General features: G+C 64.0%; 1 protein-coding gene across 3 annotated transcripts in view; it reads left to right on the forward strand.

The window, feature by feature from the left end:
• Nucleotides 1-859: 859 nt before the first annotated feature.
• The window catches only part of FIBCD1 (fibrinogen C domain containing 1), a 31,233-nt gene continuing 11,001 nt past the window's right edge, over nt 860-21,091 (forward strand). The window contains exons 1-6 of one of the 3 annotated variants that reach the window (XM_058693798.1): nt 860-1,029; nt 1,469-1,581; nt 8,461-8,535; nt 9,109-9,588; nt 13,743-13,902; nt 14,276-14,412. In XM_058693798.1, coding sequence (XP_058549781.1) covers nt 1,510-1,581; nt 8,461-8,535; nt 9,109-9,588; nt 13,743-13,902; nt 14,276-14,412 — 924 coding nt within the window. In that variant the 5' untranslated portion in view covers nt 860-1,029; nt 1,469-1,509. Of the gene's footprint in view, nt 1,030-1,204; nt 1,582-8,460; nt 8,536-9,108; nt 9,589-13,742; nt 13,903-14,275; nt 14,413-21,091 lie in introns of those variants that run through there. The other 2 variants (XM_058693797.1, XM_058693799.1) reach the window with 2 other exon arrangements.

The following is a 21,091-nucleotide window of genomic DNA, read 5'->3' on the forward strand; positions in this document are numbered from 1 at the left end:
CGGTGGGGAAGAGACAAAGACGGTACCAGGGAACAGCGTGGCGGGCCGAGGCTCCCCGGGAGCCGGAAAACAGCTCTGGGGAGAAGCGGGGGGCGGAAAATAGGGGTGTCTACTCTGAAGCTGGGGGAGCTGAAGGGATGAAAGAAAGGCGCGGGGGAGGGGCAGCCGGCCGGGCTCCCGCGGCGGCCTGGGGAGGGGGCGGCCCGCCGAGAACGCGGCGTCGGGCCGCGTGGGCGCCTCCCGGTCAGAAGCCACAATAGCATCTCGTTAACGGCGCAGATTAAGGACTTTGTCAATTACCTCCGAAGGCTGCGCCGGGCGGATTAAATGCTTTTAAAAGTGCTGCTGGTGGGAGGGGGCGACTGAGAAGCCCCCTCCCTGCACAAATCCCTACTCTCCGGAGCAGAGGAGGAGGCGGGGGCTGAGGCGGTGCGGGGCGCGCCTGGGGGACGCGGGCGATCCAGCGCGCCGAGCGGCTCCTACTCGGGACCGCGGCGCCGGCGGCTGTGGCGGCGCGGGGAGGCAGGATCCAAGGTCGCGGACTCTGGCCGGGGGCGCCCCCAGGCCGGCCTCGCTGGTGGGGATCCGGAGGGGAAGGTCCCAACGGCCTGTGACTCCACGACGGGGCGCGCTTGCCGGATCGGAGTCCTCGGAGACCCGCAGGGGGCGCACTCCGGCCGGCCCCACCCCCTGCCCCGCCCGGGTGAGGCCTGCGCCCCGAGGGAGCGGGAGCAACGCGGCGCCGCGCCCGGGAGAAGCCCGACGGCCCGGCAGGGACGCCCACTGGGCCCTCCCGGCGCCGCGCCCCCGGCGCACGGTGAGTTGGCGCGGGTCCCGCCGGGAGGAAGTTTGCGAGGAGGCGCCGTCGGGGTTTCCCAGGCCCCTCCCGGAGCCGGCTGGAGGCGGGCTGGAGGCGGGCTGCCCGCTGCGGTTTGCCGCCCTCCCGGCTGGCCCCGGGGGCCTGGGGCCGGTTCTGCCCCTTTATCTGGGCCTTTTCGGAGGTGGAGTTAACTATCGCAGGCCTCCGGGGTGTGTGTGTGTGTGTGTGTGTGCGCGCGCGCGCGCGCGCGTGTGTGTGTGTGTGTGTGTGTGTGTGTGACACAGAGAGGGAGGGAGGCCGGGGGAGCAATAAAAGGCAAAGAGAGTCCGAGACAAAAAAGACACGGAGATTGAGAAGGAAGGAAGGAGGAGGGAGAGGAGCGCGCAGGGGGAGGCGCGGGAGCGGAGAGCGGGGACGGCGCGCAGCGCGAGCGGCGGGCGGGCGGGCTGGCAGGCGGGCTGCTCTCGCGCTCCCGCTCCCACTGTCACCCGCGCATCCCCGCGCACCCCGTCCTCACCCGCGCACCCCCGCACACGCACCCCCGTTGGCCCGGGCCGCCTGGCGCGGGGCCCCGAGGCGGGGATCTGGCGGGCAGAACGCGCCCCGCGCCCGAGCCCGCGCCCACCTCGGCGTCTTTGCGCTCCGCAGCGGCGCGCCTCGCCGGGCGCCCCCGCCAGTCCTGCCGGAAGATGGTCAACGACCGGTGGAAGACCATGGGCGGCGCTTCCCAACTTGAGGACCGGCCGCGTGACAAGCCGCAGGTACACGCGGGCCCGGGGCGTGGGGACTTGGGGCCCGCGCGGTGGGCGAGGTGGTGGCCGCTCCGGCCGGCGGGGTGGGCGCCCAGCTCGAGGCTGGAGTTTGGGGTGCACCCCGCGAGGGTCGGGAGGCCTGGGGTGAGGCGGGCGCCCTCCTCTCCACCTCCTCCAGAAGAGGCTTGAACTTGGGGTGCGGGGTGCGGACGGGGGCAGCACCCCCGCAGGAGCCGCGCGCTGGGGGAGAGGGCCCTCTTGCGCCGCCAACAGCTTCCCTGTGCGCGTGTGCAGAGGGGGTGAGAGACCTATAGTTCGCAGGGTGACCAGCCTTTTAGTTAACTGTGCGACCACAGACATCACACCCTCGCTGAGTGTGTTTCCACCCCTCGGCAATGGGCATCTTAATCACTTGCTAACTCTCCACCCTGGGCACCACCCTGTGCCAGGTGCCTGGCAGGGTGCCGATCCCCTGGATCTCCTCTGGACCCTTACACTTTAAACAGCTCTGCCCCCCCTCCCCCATACAGTAAAGGATCGATAAATATTTGTCTTATGTGAGAAGCCTGGATATCATGATTCTCCGGTTTTAAGACAAGGAAAGCGAGGCTCAGAGAGGGTTGCTCCTGCCAGAGGCCGTGAGGCTCTGCTGAGATTTGAACCTGGGTCCGAGGTTCCACGTCTGTTCATTTGATCCTTCCTGCTGCGTCTTCAGGGGCAGTGGAGGGGGCAGGCTTGGAGGGTGCCCAGGGCTGTGCACTGGAAGGTGGGGGGGGGGGGGTGAGGGCAGAGCTCCGGGGCTGGCCAGAGACGGGGCTGGAGATTCAGAGCTGAGCAGAGGGACAGCCCTGGGGCTGCCCCAGGCCGGGTTGCCAAGGGACTGGGGCAGGCAGGCAAGATGAGGGGTCCCCGCTCACCAAGGAGAGGAAATAATGGGGCTGCCCGTTTTAAATTTCAAATTTCTCCCAGACAGATGTCATTGGGGAAAGACCTGTTTGTGTTCGCAGTGGCAAGAAGGGGGTGGCGGGGGCGGGCCTTGCAGCCCCTCACTCTCCAGGGTTGCAACCTGCTTGTTCTGTCCGGACTGACAGGGCCGTGATGTGGGGGCCCAGCCCTCTACAGTTTGCAGAGCTCTTTCCCGACCAGCTGGCCAACCTCACTTCGTGCCATAGCCTGGGGGTTAGGCAGAGATGCATATTCCCACGTCACAGGGTAACGTGGCTCAGAGAGGTCGAGGCACGGCCCAGATCACACAGCATGTTAGCAGGAGAACGAGGATTCGAACCTGGGTCTGACCCCAGCGCCTTCCAATGCCTTCCAGGTAGTCTGTTTCTTTGTTTCGGGCAGGTGCACCCCCGAGCCACTCTCAGGTGTCACTCTTCTGCTGAGATCTGACTTTTTTTTTTTTTAATTTTTTTTTTAACATTTATTTATTTTTGAGACAGAGAGAGAGAGCATGAACGGGGGAGGGTCAGAGAGAGAGGGAGACACAGAATCCGAAACAGGCTCCAGGCTCTGAGCGGTCAGCACAGAGCCCGACGCGGGGCTCGAACTCACGGACCGCGAGATCATGACCTGAGCCGAAGTCGGCCGCTTAACCGACTGAGCCACCCAGGCGCCCCTGACTTTTTACCCTCTTAGCAAGAGCAGTCTCATCTCCTAGACTCGTTCAAGGCCATCCCCAGCCTGACCCGTTCTCCTTTCCCATTACCCCCTTACCAGGACTGACTGCTTGTCGTTGCCAAACTCCAGCCCCACACTAGGCTGAACATTTCCGAACCTTTGCAGGTCCCAGTAGCATTTAGCTTGGGGCGCTCAGCTGCCTTTGTCTCGCTGCCTTGCTCCCCACCCCCCCCCCCCAGGCCCCGGGTCCCTCCTCTATCAGGAGCTCCCTTTGGACGCGTGCTCCTTCCGGCCCCCGTCCCTACGTCTTCCCCTGGGCCCAGACTCCTGCCCCTCCATGTAGCTCAGACTGGGAGCTTAGGGGTATTGGCTGAACTGAAGTGCGTGAAGCCCTCAGCCAGGCGCTCTGGGTGAGGAGTCAGCAGGTGCCTCTGTGTCTCAAGGGGAAGGGGGGGCTCCTGGGGGATCCGTTTGAAATGTGCCTTCAAGGCCTTCTCCCTCTGCTGCTGCCTAGGGGCACACATTCCAGCTGCCCCAGCCAGAGCCCCCGCCGTCCGCCCCTTGGCATCAGAGGCCGCTGAGAGCTTGTGGCCCCAGGGTCCTGGGGCAACATCAAACACCGCCTTCTTTCCCCCCTCCCTTGGTGACCTAGCACGTAGACCTAAGCACAGTGACCGAGCCTGTGCCAGCCCCAGCCTCGTTTGAAGCTTCAGGTAAGAGGCAAGCCCGCTTCGTTAGAGTTGTCCCTTCTCCCCCTGGAGCGCGAAGAGGCTTTCACACCCTTGGGGCGGGAGGTGACCGGTGGAACATTTGCCAGAGTTTGGAGTCTGTCAGATGAAAGGATCTAGGACTAGACACGGTTCTCCTCTCCTGGAGGGCGGGGCAGGAAGTCCCCCTGTGACCCGCTCCTCCTGGGCGGGGTTGGGGCGGGGCGGTGGGGGGGTTGGGGGGAGCCTTGTTTCTCAGCAGCCCTGGGGTCATGCCACCCCCAAACTTCTCACAACATTGCGGAAAGAGAAAGAACTTCTCATCGGGAAGTTCTTCCCCATGTCTAACCTAAACCCTGTGGCATTTAATTCACTCCGTGACTGTTTCTGGAGTCTCCGGCTCGGCTGGGATGCACGGCTGCGAGCCGGTGCCCCGAGGAAGCTTACTTAGGGTCTCACGAAGGAAGCAAAAAAAAAAAAACAAAAAAAACCCTCACCAGTCAGGGACTGTCACAAGGCACCATAAAGAAAAGCAACTGTCTTCTTGTTCCCTGGGGCTTGGGTAGAGGTCACTGTGTTAGGCAGGGGCTGGGAGACAAGGAGGGTGACGTAAGGGAAGAAGGGGCCCACGGGGGTGACAAGCCAAGGACTCCCTTCTGTCACTTTCCGTGCCCTCCTCCGGGCCGCCCTCCCCCCCCAGCCCCACAGAGCTCACCATCTAGCCCAGCAGGGTGGCTGTGACCCGAAGGCAGGGTGGGAGTGAAGAACCACCTCCCAGAGGAGGTGACCGTTAAGCTGAACGGTATTTGCTGACCGTTAAGCTGAACGGTATCTCCCTCTCCTGGAGGGAGACCAAGGTGTGTTGGGAGCCAGGAAAGGAACCAGGCAGGTGCAGAGCTGGGCAGGGCAGGATGGGGGAGGGGAACCCGCAGGTGCCCTAGGCCGGAGGGCCCAGCGGGACCTGCCCTGGGGGCCTCTATAGCTCTAGGGGGGTTCTAACCAGGACCTTCGGGAAGGGTCCTTTGCGGCCTTGTGGGGAACGGGTTGGCGGGGCCTGGAGGGCAGCGGGGAGACTGTCACAGTGATTTCGAGGCAGATGACAGGCTTAGACTGGGGTAGGGCTGGGGGCACAAGGACAGAGCCGGGTGGCTGCCTGGGTGGCGGTGGGGCGGAAGGAGCCCGGTGAGGCACCGGCTTTGGAGGGGTGGAGGCCGAGTTGGTGCAGGGGATCTCCAGAGGGCTCAGGTTAGGGGTGGGGACAGAACCTGGTTCCGTGTCAGTGGGCCGGGTGGGCCATCAGGAGGCCAGGGGCTGTGGGGGGTGGGGAACAGACCCTCACGGGAAGCGTATGGAGACCCCCCTGCCCCCCCCCCCCCGAGATGGACCCAGAGTCGAGCTCCTCTGAGGAGTAGCAAAGGTTGGGGAGCTTGGAGCCCCCAGGAGGGGTGGACTTGGGCCGCTCTCCAGGCCCTGCCCCTCTGTCCCCTCCGGCCACTCCCCTAGGACCTTGCAAATGGCCAGAGGCTTCTGATGGTCCTCAGCATGGGGTGCCTTAAAGCCGAAGAACCAAACCCTCATTCTAGGGGGTCTCTGGGACACCCCAACCCCATCCTGCCTTTGGCTGGGGTGCTCATAGGAGACGGGGGAGGGCTGTGCATTTGGATCCCACCTTGCCTGGCCTCCCCTGGAGGGACATTTTTCTTCTTCCCAGTTTGATACTGGGAGCCCAGTCTCTGTCTACCGCGGGGGCTCCCGCACTGGCTCCCTGAGCAAACGAGGAAGAAGACCCGGGGTGGGGGGGGGGAAGACGGGGGGGGGGGGGCGGGCTGGGCACGATGGGCTAGCAGGGCATCGAGGCAGCGCGTCCCTTCCTCTTGAGCCCTGTTTTCCTCCGCCAGACCCCATGGCCACCTCTGGAGGCTGGGGACACAGAGGAGGCAGTGGGGAAAGACGCCAGCCCTCAACTGAGGCACCTCTGGGGTTTCTTACCTCCTGCCTCCCCTCGGCCACGGGGAGCCAGCCCTGGGGGCCACGCAGGGGACGAAGCCACGTCCCTCCAGCTGGGGGCTCACGTAAGCAGTTAGTGGCAGAGTGGACCTCGAACCCGGGGCTCCTGGCACCTCTCACGCCCACCGCCTGGGATACCTTCTCAGCGTCCGCCCTCCTTGCCAGGGGAGGCGGGGGCCCTGTGTGCCCGGACCCCGGGGTGTGCACCCGGCTCTGCCACGGCCGAAGGCTGATAAAGCAGCCCCGGCCCCGTGGCCTGCCCTTTGCACCCGGAGCCCCCCTTCTTATCTCGGGCAGATTTCTTTGCGAGACACGTAAACAGCAGCCTATAAAAACGAAAAGTACTTCGTGTGTAAGGTGATCTCAGAAGACTAATTCTCCTCTGCTGAGTGGCCTGTTTCATCTCCAACTCCGTCATCCCCCTGCCCCTCAGGGGACCCCATGTGGCTTTCTCGAGCCTCTTCCTTCTCTGCACCCTCCGTCTTCCCTCCAGGGACTGGGGGCTTGGGTAGAAGCAGGTGCGAGAGACGGCGAGGGTCCTGGAGACACCGGGGTGGGTGGGGGCGGATGCGGCTGGCCACTTTGCCTTGCCGGCGGGGGACCTTAATGCCATTCAGTTGGAGGACGTCGCTCTGAGCTGCTTGGGGCAAGGTGTCTCCCCGTGGACTCCGGGAGGGGCCTGATTGCTGACACAGAGCTTTGTTTCGCAAACCCCACACTCCAGACTCTGGCAAGAACGTTGTGGGAAGACGTAGCCTCGGCCCGGAGGGTGTGATTCCAGTCACCGGCCCTGGGCTCAAATGCTGGGCCTCCCGCTCCCCTCCCGTGTGTCCTCGGCACGGGCTCTTCTGCCCTCTGAGCTCTTCCCCATGAATCCAGCCAGAGAAGGGGGAGCTAGGACGTTTCTGGGGCGGGAACACGGCTGGTGCTCGAGGCCTGGCGGTGCTAACGTGGTGCCCACCCGTCTGCAAGGCCCTGACCTGCAGGCGACCGGGGGGTTGGGGCAGCCTGGAGGTCGCCTTCGTTCCGTGCCCGGCCAGGAGAGGGGGCACACAGGGTCAGAGGCGGCCTTGCCCCGGGGTCCGGGGCTCAGCGTGAAGGTCATGAGTCCCCGAAGCACAGTGGATCCCGGGGCCTTCACATCCTCTCCTTTCGAGCACGGTCACCGAGAAATGGCCTGGCCCATCTGTTTTTCCTCCCATCCATGTGACAAGCGGCCGCTCTGTGCGGGGTGGGGGGAGGCGAGAGCAGGCCCGGCCCCGGGGGGCTCTGGTGGTCCAGCCCAAGTCTCCCGGCTCCTGGGGACACCCAGTGAGTGGATGTTTGCATGAGTACACGAATGAATTCAAAGGTGATGACTGTGGGTCTTGATAAGCATCCCCCTCCCTCGGGGGGGTGGGGGGGAAGGAAGGGGCATGGGAACACGGAGGAAGAGCATCTCCAAAACTAGATTGGGGGTGGCGGAGGGCTGGGGAAACAGTCAAGGAAGGCTTCCCGGAAGAGGTGGCCGTCTAGCTGAGCCCTGAAGGAAGAGAGGGAGTTGGGTCGGCGGAAGAGGAGCAGGGGCCGTGGGCGCCTCGGGCTGAGGGACCAGCCTGTGCAGAGCTGATTTACGTACCACCGTGGGGAGCCTTCAATTACACCTACAGGACCCCCCCCCCCCCCCCGGCCCTGCGTCGGAGATGTGAAAACGTGCAAAAACGAGAAGGTGCACCCTGGCATCAGTGACAGAGAGAAGTAACACTTTGGGAGGAAAATAAACAACCCAACGCCCCCAGATGCTCTGTGCACATTGATGGCCAGGCAATAAAAGCCGCTAATATTTATTGGACGCGCACAACGCGCCGGGCGCGGTGCCAGGGGGTTCACATACTAACTCACTTAAAGATGCATCGCGAATGCAGAAAGTTGAACACGGTGGGTGGTAGAAGGTGCCTGGCCCTGAGAGGAGGCAGGAGGCCGGGGGCGGGGGGCGGCGGGGGGGGGGGGGGGGGGGGAGGGGCGGTTCTAGCCTGAGCTTGCCTCTGAGGTGCCGTGTGACCCTCTGGGCCTCGCTTTCCCCACGTGTCATGCTCCCCGGCCGCCCCCTTTGGGGCTGTGAGTGATTCGGCCCGTGCGTCTGGGTGCGCGGTGCCTGCTTTACTGACGAGCGGCCCCTCTGTTCTAGCTTCCTTTGTCATCAGCCCCCACGGGGTCCCGAGCCCACTTTGTACCTCCTCCGCCTTTTCCCGCTTTGGGGCACAACTGCCCTGCTGCCTCAACCCTCGCCTCCTTCAAGGGGGGGGGGGCGATCCCTCTCTCCAGGGTCCCCAGGGCTGTTCTGCCTGTTGGCCCGCTCTGCGGAGACGGGGTGGGGGGGGGTGGGGGTGGAGGGGAGGGGAGGTGCTGGGCCGGTCACCCTGCGCCCCCAGGACTCGTGCACGGTGGCCTCGGAGGCTGGCCTGCACGGGGGACTCGGGATGTGGGTGCTCCAGGTCGAAAGGGACCTTTAGTGACGGGCACTCATTCCGCTGTGACAGTGTGACAATTCTCGTTGCTGTCACCGTTACAGCTCTCTCTTCCTGAGTCTGCACGGCAGACCCCCACGTGTGGGGCAGGGCGTGTCATTATTGCCTCCACTTTACAGGTGAGGACGCCCAGACTCGGCGAGGTGAGGTCCCTCAGCCAAGGTTCCCCCCTCCCTCCCCCCACCGGAAATGGCAGCCCGGGGGGCCTGAGGCCTTGGGAGCCTTTGGCCGCAGCCCTTACCGACCCAGGAGGGCTCCAGGGGGGAGGTGGGCCTGCCCCGTGCAGGCCACGCGGAGCAGGGCAGGGGCAGCGAGGGGAAGGGTGCCTCTCTCTCCATCGGTCTCTGTGCCTCTCTGCCTCAGTTTCTCTTTTCGTCCTCTCCATCTCTGGTTCCCTGCGTCTCTCACTCCCTCGCTCTTGCTGTATTGTTGGTCCCTGTCTGTCTGTCTCCCCTCCGGGCTTCTGTCTGTCATCTCTGCCTTTGTCTCCCCCGTCCCCGAGAGGAAGGGGATCCTCTGAGTCTCGTCCAGGCCTCGCAAAGGCCAGAGGCCCCTTCCTGAGGCTGCCCGCCCCCCCCCCCCCACCACTGGGCAGAGCTGGAAGCCCAGCTCTGCCCCTGATGCCGCCCCTTCTCTCTCCTGTCCGTCTGTCTGTCCGTCTCTGTGTCTGTGTGCGCGGGGCCGGCCCGCAGTGGCCAAGCTGCGGCTACGTGCTGTGCACGGTGCTGCTCTCGCTGGCGGTGCTGCTGGCCGTGGCCGTCACGGGTGCCGTGCTCTTCCTGAACCACACCCACGTGCCAGGCACGGCGCCCCCTCCCGTCGTCAGCACCGGGCCCGCAGGTGCCAACAGCGCCCTGGTCACCGTGGAGAGGGCCGACAGCTCGCGCCTCAGCATTCTCATCGACCCGCGCTGCCCCGACCTCACCGACGGCTTCGCCCGCCTGGAGGGCGCCCAGGCCTCCGTGCTACAGGCCCTGGCGGAGCTTCAGGCCCAGCCGAGGCTGGCAGGCGAGCGGGAGCGGGAGCTTCTGGACACCCTGGGGGACCAGCTGCCCCGGCTGCTGGCCCGGGCCTCCGAGCTGCAGGCGGAGTGTGTGGGGCTGCGGAAGGGCCTCGGCGTGCTGGGCCAGGGGCTCGGCGCCCTGCAGAGCGAGCAGGGCCGCCTCATCCAGGTAAGGGGCCGTGTCTGCATGCACCCGGGGTCCTGGGAGGGGGCTGGGGTGGCTGCCGCTGTGTCCCCCCCAGTGCCGCCGCCTGACGTCCGTGGCCTCGCTTCATCCCCAAGGGCCCCGGGAGCTGGTCCCACCTGCCGTCCAGCAAATGAGCCTCAGGGAAGGGGCTCCTTCGTCCGAGGCCACACAGCTAGAGGCACCAGGGTTCAACCCATTTCCTACGCACTGTCCAGGTGGCCCTGGGGGTTTGTGTAGCACCCTGTGGCACCTGAGAGTCCGGTCAGGTCCAGGGCTCGAGGGGCTTCCCAGGCGCGCCGGTGCAGGTGGGGCAGGACCTTCCCCCCAATGGGTAGTGAATGGAGGTTCAAGGTCACGTGGCCGGTCAGTGGCAAGCCCTCTCCCCAGCTGGGCCTCGTGGCCGGAGAGAGCTGTACCCCTGCCCAGCGCCCTGTCCCCCATTCATTGCCATCTGATGCTCCCAGCTTTCCAGGGAAGGAGGGACCAGCTGCTGGAGTTCCCACCGGACCCTTAGCCTGTCCCCACCGCCCCTGCCCCTCCCCCGCGTCCCCTCCGCACCCGAGTCAGGTCCCAGCAAACACCCCGTAGATCTGGGGGCAGAGTTTCCAACACTGACCGCGCCTGAAGCACCGGCAAGAACTTCCCCTCCTAGATCCCCTCATAGGATCAGGGGCTTAGGGCCATCTCATTGGTTTTCCACCATTTTCCAGAAAAGAAAACTAAGGCCCGGAAAGGGACAGTGATTTGTCCAGGGTACAGTGGCCAAGTCAGGCCCGGCATCTGGCCTCCTGATGCCCTGCCCCCCCTCCGGCTTTGTACCCCGTCACCGCTGTTTCTCAGGTCCTTAGGGACTAGGAGGCGAGCCCCACCCTGCCACGGCTCCCAGCCCCCTCCCGACCCCCGGGACGCCCAGGCATTTGCTCGCCCTGCAGCTCATGAGCAATAGGTCTTTTCCCTCTTCTGAAGGCCGCAGCTGGAGGAATTATAGCCCTTGTCGTCCTGTTTGGGTGACTGATGGGAAGGCACTTCCCCCTCCCAGGGTGGGGTGGGAGGTAGGGTGTTCAGCCGCCCCCTCCATCAATCTGGGTCTCATCAGTCTGGAGAGACCTCCAGGTTTTCTGGGTGATCTGCCCCCCCCCACCTTGCTCTCCACATGATGGAGCCCCTGGCCAGCCAGGCCCTTAGGGCAGGGGTGGGGATGGGGGGGGGAAGGGGCCTTGGGGTGTCCCACCCACCCACCTATGCAAAGGCCTAGAGCTGTTCCTGCAAGACTGATAGCTTTAGGGGGGCCCGGGAGTGCCTTGGCTCACCTGACAGGTTCACTTCTCAAAAGAATGTTTAATTTGACTCATTTCCTACAGACTCAGGGTAGCTTCAGAGACCCCGTGTCGCTGGGGCTCCTGGCTCCCCTCCTCCAAGCGTCCCAGACCCCCCAGGTGATTGGCCCAGACCTGGGTTTCCCCAAGCACTGCCCTCGGGCACCCTCTGTCGCAAGTGTCAAAGCCGCTTGCTAAAAGGCAGCCCTCCGGGGCGCCTGGGTGGCTCTGTCGGTTGAGCCTCTGACTCTTGATTTCAGCTCAGGCCGCGATCTCAAGGTCACGGGATGGAACCCTGGGTCGGGCTCCCTGCTAAGCATGGAGCCTGCTTGAGATTCTCTCTCTTTCTCTCTCTCCCCCTCTGCTCCACCTCCTCTCCCCTGCTGGCCCTCTTGCTCTCAAATTAAAATAATAACAACAATAATAATAAACATATAAAAGGCACCTCTCTGAACCTCATCACAAACCCCAGGGTCCCAACAGTTAAGCATCAGGGTGGCTCTCGTGTGCACAAGCGTCTGAAACCCGCTGGCCTGGGAGCAGCAGGGCTGAGTGGTGCTGCCTGCAGGGGTGAGGCCGTGGCCGGTGCTGGGATCCAGTCCAGGCTCCACCAAGCAGCGGCTGTGGGACTTGGGCTGGTCAGTGGCCCTCCCCGGGGTGAGTCTCCTCACCTGTGACACGGGGGCTACGGTAGCCTGTTCCCAGGAGGACTGTGGGAGCTCCCGACTGGGCCGGGCTCAGCTGGCATCTGGCGCATGAGAGACCAGCGTTTCTTTTCTTATTACGGTGGAAATTATTTGTAAACTAAAGCCGCGGTCAGCGGGGGGCCACCGTTGCAAATCCCTTTTTGGGATCGTAGTGGCTGGAACCACGGAGTGCTGGTTAATATAAGCACTTGGAGCACAGTGGCCCCAGGAGGTGGAGATCGCGGACCCATTCCACGGAGGGGCGGACTGAGGCTCAGAGAAGCAGAGGGCCTTGTTTCGGCTCAGTCACACGACTAAGTGCCCGAAGCAGCGACTCTGACTTCACTGCCCCTAAAAGCTGCCGCGTCCCCTTTAACGCATCCGTGCAGCTCAGCGAGCAGGGACTGACTTTTCCTATTAATTCGGAGCATGTTTATATGTACATTTTCAACTTTAATCATTTGCTGCTTTAAACTGAGGTCTTCCCTGCCCGCCAGCAAGAGCGGGCTGCGCCTGAGTTTCTCGAGCGTGTCCGCTGGTCCCAGAAGGGTGGGCAGTACCCTGGAGACTTCACCGATGAGCCTGGTGATCTCTGGTGCCCACACCCTGTCCCCTGCGCCCTGGGGGCCGTCTGCATCGTCTGGGCCGCGGGGCTCTCCCCCATCCCCACCCCCACCCGCGGAACCTGTCTACAGGACACTACAGTAAAAGCCCAGGGTGGGATTGGCCACCTTGCCCCAGGGTCCCCCCCCCCCCCCCCCTGCCGGCTCCGCGCCTCTCCCCCAGGCCTCAGCCCTCTCTGCAGAGGAGAAGCTGGCAAGGAACGTAAAAGCTTTGCGGGAGCCCTTGCTTCTGGACGAAACGAGAATCCTATTTTGTAAACTGCTGGCAGTGTGTGTTTCTATTTTCCTTCCTCCAACGAGCTATTATCTGGCAAGTGACAGGTTCGGGCAGGCTCCACGTGCACTTGCTGGCCGGCTGTGCCCGTGACCCCGCCTCCCCCCTCCCTGTGGTCCTGCAGCCTCCTAGAGCCAAGCCAGGGTGGGGAGGTGACAGACCGCAGACCCTTCAGCCGGCAGGCACAGCCCAGAGGTCCCCGGGGCGGGCAGGGGGAGGGGGTCCGTGCTGCGCTGACCGAGCTACAGGCCTCCAGACCCGGATCTCGGGGAGGGTGGCTGTTAGCCAGCGGTGGGAGTGACACAGACCGGGGACTGAGCACTCGGGCCCCAAACACGTGCTCTGGCGAGCCACCCCACACACCCACCCTGGAAAACCGGGTGCCGTCACTCTGGCTCACAAAGGGGGGTTGGTTACTCTTCCAGGGTCACTTGCCCAGCGAGTGGAGGAAGGTCCGAGTCAAAACCCAGGGCTGACACCAGAGCCTGGGTCCCAACCACTGCCCCCACCGTCCTGCCCCCATCCCGGGCACCCTATGTGCCTTTCCTGCCCGTCAACCCCGGGGAAGCGGCCTGAGGTCGTTCTCCATCAGGGACCACTCCTCCCGGGCCTCAGTTTCCCCATTTGTAACCAGGGGACAGCAACTCAAGTCCTCCCTCCTGGCAAGGCCGTGGGGGTGAGGTGAGGCGGTGGACATGGGAGCTGTGACCCAAGAAAGTGGAGTTTGCGTGGGGGCTGGGCGGGGCGGGTGGGGTATCCCAGGGCCCCCTCCTGTTTGCAGAATTGTCACCCCTGCCTCCAGGGCCTTGCTGGGGGGACCAGGAGAGACCGGTGAGGGTGTCTCGTAGCCTGAAAGGTGGCTTAGGAATTCGTGGAACGAGATGGGCCAGGTCCTGCGTGCCCTGCTGTCGGCCCCGCTTCGGGGCTTCGTTAAGTCACCCACCCACGTGTACCTGGTAAATGGGTGGGCTGGGATTTGAACCTGGTGCCAGGTGCCCACCTGGGCTTTTGCCTCCAGTCACCTCACCGGGGCTGAGGCCCCGAAATGGATGAGGACAGGGCCTGGGGCGCAGCAGGGGCACGGGTCTCTGTTGAAGCCCCTCTGTCCCTTCCCACCTGAGCCCCCATCCTGAGACCTCCTCGGATGGGGGCCAGGGCAGGGTGGGGACCTGCCGTCACACGAGGAGGGGCTGGCCCGTGCCGGCGGGTGCTGGCAGGGGCCCCCCGTGCTCCACAGCTTTTCTCCGAGAGTCAAGGCCACATGGCTCACCTGGTGAACTCGGTCAGTGACGTACTAGACGCCCTGCAGAGGGACCGGGGGCTGGGCCGGCCCCGCGTCAAGGCTGACCTTCAGAGGGCGCCTGCCAGGGGATTGCGGCCCCGGGGCTGCGCCAGCGGTGAGTGGGGTGCCCAGCTTTGTACCCCCGTGGTCCCTCCCCCACCCCTCTGATAAGGAAACGCTGTTCCTGTTCGCTCGGGACTCTCTGCAGCCAGGCAGCACGGAGCGCCCGACCTGCACCCTTCTGTTGAGCCCTCTCCCGGCCCACTGTGCCCATTTTCCAGATGAGGAAGGCAAGGCTCAGAGAGGGTGCTCACTCACCCAAAGGCACGCAGGGAGTAGCAGAGCCAAGGTCTGCCCCCAGGGCTGGTGCCCTGGAGCCCACATGACCCCGCAGGGTAGACTGACAAATCAGGGAGACCCAGGGACGGAGGGGGGTGGGGAGGGACACAGGTGCCAGGGCACCGGCTTGACTGCGTTCCCTGTCGCAGGCTCTCCGCCACGCGACTGCCTGGACGTGCTCCTGAGCGGACAGCAGGAGGATGGCATTTACTCAGTCTTCCCCACACACTACCCTGCCGGCTTCCAGGTCTACTGTGACATGCGCACAGACGGCGGCGGCTGGACGGTGAGTCTCCCGCGCTGCGCGGCCGGCTTCCTCTCGGCCCCGCAGACGCCCAGGCAGGCCGGGGTGACCCAGGGGACTGTGCCCACGATCCCGGCTACTCTGAGCGGCCTCTCACCCAGCCTTCTGCCCTTGGCCCAGGCCTGCCTGTGTGCCCTCTGGCCCCCACAAACCTGCCTCGAATCTCACCCGGGAACGCCACACCCCCAGAAACCTGCACAGGGCAAGTGGAGGCCATGAACTGAGGCCCCGTCGGGAGCAGATGTTAGACCCCGTCACCTGTCCGTGGAGCCACCTTCTGCTCCCCGATCCTCGAGGCTCTGGGAACACAGTGCTTGCCCCGGGAGTGTCGGGCAAATCGGGGATGGGCTCTGTGATGAAATGGGGCGCCTGTCGCCGATGTGAGTTCAAGGGCGTGTGTAGATGCTGTCTTCTGAGTTACCCGATACGTGATGTGTGTGTCCCCTTTTGGGGGGGGGGGCACACGGCAGAGAGCAGAGACCCCGATGACTTCCTGCCAAAGAGCTGTCGTGACTTCTGTGACTTTCCTGCACCTTCTGGTTCCTGGCTGGGTGGGAAGTAGGAGCCATGAAAGGTCCCCACGGCCAAGGGAGGGCGGGGAGGGGTGGCCATGGGTGGCCCTGAAATCTCCCCGGAGCTGGGAGAAGGGGGCGGAGTGGCCCCTGGCCGGACTCTCTCAGTGACACTTGTGGACACAGAAATGTGAACTTCATACATTTTTCGCGTACTCTCCAACTATTATTCACAAGATATTTTAAGATATTCTTCTTATGCTTTTTAAAAGCCATTTAAACATGTTCCAACCATTCTTGGCTCACAAGTCAGGTAAAAACAGGCAGCAGGCAGGAGTTGTCCTGGGGGGCTGTGGTTTGCTGACCCCCCCCCCCCCCATTCTAGAGCTGGGATAGGAAGTGAGCTTGCTGTCTCTCTCCCACTCAAATCAGTGGCCTTCCAACCCTCTCCTGCAGCTCCGTCTTGGGGGCTGGGCTTCAACAGGGCTGCCACTGGCCATTGGGTGACTTTGTATAAATTAAAAATGCATGTCCTTTCCTTTTGGCACACTGGCACCCTGGGCTTGGCAAGATGAGTAGATGTGAGCCTTGCTTCTTGGCCAGATGCCCTAGAGCAGTGAACAACCTATACCACTGTCCCTGGACATCTGCATCCACCCTGAAAGCTGCTCAGCCCCCCCGAAGTCGGCCGTGGTTGGGATGCCCAGTGACAATGAAAGCAGGGCCAGTAAAGCCGACTTTTTAAGGATTCTCGGCTTCACATTTAATTTCAAAAGTGGGCAGGTTTTGAGCACCAACTGCGTGCTGGGGGCTGGGGAAGCACAGAGATGGGGAAGGCCCTGCCACAGTCGTCCCAGACAACTTGGCAACTGCGAGGATTTGGGGGCAAGAAGTGACGGTAAGCAGAGGTAGGGGAGGCTCTGTGCGAGCTTCCTGGCGAAGGGGGCTTTGCTGATAAGCCTTAAGAGGCCGGCGAGAACAGGAAGTGGGAAGGAAAGAGAAGGCTTTCCAGGCAAAGGAAGCAACCTGACAAGGGTCTGGGATTCAGGAGGCACGCAGCCTCTCCAGGAAACAGAGTCAACTGGGGGCCGGGGCATGTGATGAGGTGAGACTGGGGCCAATAACCCAGACTGTGGGGTTTGGGCCGGGCGCTGGGGAGCCATTGAGGGTGCTGGAGAGAGGAAAGACGGCATAAGAACGGTGCCTCCGGAGCAATAACCCGACTGTGCATCCTTGAGCGGGGCAGGGAGAGTGTAGAGCAGGAGGCGGTTCCCTCATGCCGCCGACAAGCCTGGAGAGGTCGGGAGCTTGGCGGTTACGCACTTGGACTCCGGCATCCACAGACGGACTCGGGTGTGGCTCTCGGTCCTGCTGTGTGATCTTGAGGAAGGTACTTAAGTTCTCTGAGCCTCGGCATCCTTAGCTGGAAAATGGGGATGCCCACGAGCCTTACTTAGAGGTCTTAACGGCAAGCAACAGGAAATGGCTGATTTAAGCAGGAAAGGAATGTACCGGAGGGAGGCTGGGAGGCCAGAGAAACCAGCTCAGGGCCAGGCAGCCAGGAACGGAGTCCCCCAGAGCTAGCCAGGCATGACCTGGTCGAAACCGCCCTACCCCAGTGCTGCTGGCACGGAGCCCTGGGCACAGCCACACCTGGGCACGGACACCCCCACCAGGACGGGTCCGGGCCTGGGGTGCAGCCTGCGGTTACTTTCAAGGAGATCCCCTGAGTCCCTGCCTCTTTGCTTCCCCAGCCGTGGAGCCAGCAGCTGTTCTGACTGGTGGGGCCGGGGCCGTGTGCCTACGACCCTCACCGCGAGGGAGGCTGAGAAAGCCAGCGGCTGGAGCCTTTAGCTGCCATGGTGGGAGTCATCCCTGCCTCCCCCCGAATCTCAGAAGATGGGGAAGGACGCAGGTTGACCGTGTGCAAGGCACTGGCGACCCAATGATGACCGAGATATGTATGACCCCGCCTCTTACCGAGCTCTTTGCCAAGAGGGCGTCCACCACAGTCCAGGGGACAGTCGTGGGGACCCGAAGCAGGGCACGGGGTCAGCCGTTTTCCAGGGGTCCCCAGATGGGCTCCCAGGTCTCTGCCTTTGGCACCTGGGGCCTCAGGGAGAGGCTGGCAGGACGCCTCCGTTTCTCACCAAGAGGCTTGGTGCCATCTCTGCTGTGCTGATGTCCAGGCAGAGGGGAGCGGGAAGCTTCTCCAGGAAATGCGTGGAGGGACCTGAAGGCGCGGCAGGCCGGACGGGGTCAGTTTTGAAAGGGGTCGGCTGTCCTGAGCTGGTGGCGACAGGGGAGGCCCGAGTGAGGGCCTGGGGGCCTGGCGAGTGCGTTCAAGAGGGCAGAGCCGGTGTGAGAGCAGCTGAGGGTCCCCCAAAGACCCGGGGACAGACAGACCCACAAACTTCTCTTCAAGCTCCAGAGGAGAGCCCTTACGCCTCCCGGATCCGCGTCTGGGGGCTAAAAGCTCTCTTGTTTTCCTAACTCAGAACATCTGAGTTACGGCGCGGGCCTCTGGGAACCCCCTCGGCAGGCAGAGCAGCCTCAATGCGACAGCCAGTGCCCAGAAATCGGAGTTAAGGGTTAGGACGGGCCTAATGAAAGACCAAGGAGGCAGCACAGGCGCTTCCTCTCCGGTGGACGTGACGCCAGTGTCCCGGAAAGTCCATCAGGATTTGGGCCGGGAGGAGGGCGACATCCAGGGCCCGGGCTGCAGGGGCCGTTACAGGGGAGGCGATGAGCAACGCCAGCCACCCGCCCCAGCCCTCCTGCTCAGACACCTGGATCAGGGGCCCCACAAGAAAGGCCGCTCTCGGCTGAGAAGTGCTCGTGAGCCCGATAAACGTTAATATCCATTTGGACTTCCGTCAAAAGCAATCTTTGCCCAGATACCTCTGGGCATCTGTCAGGATCACCTCCCTGCCACACGGAATCTCTCGGAAACTCAATTGTTGTTTGGGAAGGAGCCGGCGGCCGTCTCTCTGAACCTGGTACAATCCATCGTCATTAGGCTCCGTGTCTAAGCTGCCAGGCCTCACGTGCGGACACCGGAGAGCTCTCCCTTGGCGGACGGGGCACCCGGGGCTGCAGCCACAGCCTGCTTCCTGGAGAGACCAGACCCGGCAAGCGTGGGGCTCGGCAGCCCCGTCCGCCTAGGGGCCGCTTCACGGATTATACACCGCTGCCCTGCCTGGTACCCCGCCCGCCCAGCCTCATGCGGGTCCGTGGAGCTCACTGTCACACGGTGACTGTCATTTATTCAACCACTGAGCACCAACCACAGGCCAGAGGATTCAACGGCGAGCTCCTGGCCCGGTGGGGGGCTGGGCACAGCAGCTGACTTGTGTGAGGGCCGTAGGGGTGGGGGCCGGGGGCGTTGGGGAGGGCCCCTGACCCAGCCGGGGGCGGCCAAGAGAGGCTTCTGGACGGGGAGGTCCACGCGCTGGGGGATGAGGTGAGAACGGCGTTCCAGGCAGAGCGAAGGTGTGCCCGGTGTTGGGCACGGAGGTGGCAGGGCTCGGTCTGGGTCCGCGGGCGCTCTGCTCTGCTGGCCTCTGGGGCCGGAGTGGCCAGGGATAGAGGAGGGAGGTTTTGTCCCAAGGGTAGATTGGGCTCCTGCCGCCCTCAGGATTTCCCCGGGTGGGGAGTGGCCCAGAGACCTGGGGCCCCGGGCACGGCAAGGGGGGACGCGAGTTCTGTGCGCCCTGAATCGTTACTGCAGAAAGCAGGAACTGCCAGGTGGGAAAGAGGCCACGTGTGGCTCCTGGGGGCGAGGAGGCCACAGAGGCAGGTGGACACATGCCACAAGGCCACCTTTGGGCTGATGCGGCCGCTGGCCCTGACTGATGAGCCCAAGCCTTCCCCCCACGCTCATCAAAGCCCATAGTGGCTGGGGGCAAATGAGGTCATGCTGATTGTCAGGCTGCTCTTGAACTTGACGCGTGCACCCAGCCCTGCTCCTGAGAAGCAGGAGGGAAGGCGGGAGGGAGGGGCCGCTTCCTGCTGACCCGTGACTCTGGGCAGGGGGCCCAGCCTGGCTGCCCACCATCCGTGTTCCCTCCGCACCGGTCACACGAGTGACCGCTCGCACCTGTGGCGGTGACGCGTCACCTCACTGAGCCTTACTTTCTCGTCTGCTAGACGAGGCTAATAGAGCGCCGTTCACGGGGGGGGGGGGGGGGGGGGGGAGAGGCGGAGTCCTTCACAGGCCGTGTCCCCGCGAGGGAGGAGCGGGGCGAGCAGGGGTCCGTGCCGAGCCTCGAGGATTCGTTCCCTGTGAACAGAGCAGCCGTGCTCCCTCCTGTAGGATCTTACGGTCCGCGGTGTTTACAGGGGAAGAAGAGTCACCAAAACCAGGGCCGGATGTCCCCATTTGGAAGCTGATGCGTGGGACCGGGCTGGCTGTTTCCAGCTCACCTCCCCCCTGGCCGTGCGAGACTGGGAGGGTCACATCCCCTCTTGGGGGGCGCCCCCTTTCTGGTCCGGCCACCAGCGTAGCCCTTGTGTCTTGTGTGGCTGCTTTGCAGGGCCTGGGGAGTGGGGTGGCCATGCCCAGGACGCGGGGTGGGCTTGGGGTGTCCCTGCCTCTCTGCCCTGAGGCACAGCCTTGCTCCACCGGGATCTGCCCGTGGCCGTGCTGTCCCTGGGCCCGATCGCCAAACCCTCCCTCACCTTTGCATAATTACCAACCGGGGGTCACCGACATCGGGGCCAGTTCAGCCTCTCCTACCGCAGGAACCCGCAGTGGGATCGATCCTGCTCTGCGTTCCCACTGGGATTCACCGCGCGGCCGGCTGCTCCCACCGCCGCCAGCTGAGCGGCCCAAACCCCGTTCTGCACGGTGACCACGCTCTCTGCCAGGCGCTTTCCCGTCGTGCGAGGTCAGCGGCTCACATATGCTGCTAATTGGCTTTGCTGTGCGAGAAAACTCTCCCCTCCCCACCTGAGCTCCCCAGGCAGGGAGGAAAATCCTTCCCTCACTCGGAAGACATCAAAGGAGCCACCACGGACGCAGAGCCCAGCCCGGCAGTGGGATCAGGCTCAGGGAGAGATGAAAAGCTTCCAGCGTCGCTCGAGCCAGGATGCGAGGCGCGGGGCCCAGCCCGGGACCCCCGGCCGGGGCGGGGAGGGGGCTGGACAGCAGGTGTGTGGGACCCTCCGGGGGGGCACTGGCTCCTCCCCACTTGGGCTGAGGCTTCACTAGTCCTCGTGACAGGCCGCGGTGGCTGGGGGACCTGCTGAGACATCCGCGGGCCACCGCGTCCCCAAGCCGCAGCCAGGCTCGGCCGCGGCTCCCCGCCGCCCTGCGGGGTCCTTAGGGCCGCGCACGCTAGTAACCGAGCGTGGTGGCTGGCCCCCGCGTCCCCTCGAGCCATCTGCCGGGAGAAAGCCTGCGTCCCTCCAGAGCAGTTTGGGTTTTTGAAACTTTTGACGTAAAACGGGGTGCTACACGTGAAGGCTCAGTCTTGGTACCTTTCTTTGCGTTTGATAAACAGCAGCTCCCGGCAGCGTTTGCCAGAAGCCGGCAGGCACCGACTGCCAAGCCCGGGAAGCATGGCAGGGCGCCGAGCCCGGGGATACCACTTCCAGTCGAAAACAAGGAGTGGGCCCGCTTCCTTCTGGGCTCGGCAGCCGGTTCGGAAGGAGAGGGAGGCGACGTCGGGCAGACCCAGCACGGGCGCCCAGTTTACGCGGTCACTCCACTGCGTCTTCGCCGCAACCCTGCAGGGGCCGCTGGTGGGGCCTGGTTGCAGAGGGGGAAACCGAGGCGCGGAAAAGGTCCGTGACTTGTCCGAGGTCACACGGCCGAGATTCGAACTCCGCCCGGCCTCCTGTACCTGTGTCCTTGCCAGCAAGCCGAGGGAGCACGCTGGGGGCACTGCCCAGAGGTGCCTGCAAAGGATTTAAGGAGCCACTGCCTCCCCGGAAGGCCGGCAGAGCACCCCCCCCCCCCCCCCCGCCGGGGCCGCCTCTGAAGGGCTGCGTTGCGCGTCCGAGGTCTTTGTTCTTAGAAACAAGAACCCACCTCTGCCACAGCCCCTCCCCGAATCACCTGCTCAGCAGGTCAGGGAGGCTGGAGGACCCCGAAGCCGCCCAACCCACAAGATCCTGCCTGTGACTGATTTGTTTTTTTCTTTTTA

This window comes from Neofelis nebulosa, chromosome 12 (genome assembly GCF_028018385.1).
Source record: "Neofelis nebulosa isolate mNeoNeb1 chromosome 12, mNeoNeb1.pri, whole genome shotgun sequence".
Lineage (NCBI taxonomy): Eukaryota > Metazoa > Chordata > Mammalia > Carnivora > Felidae > Neofelis > Neofelis nebulosa.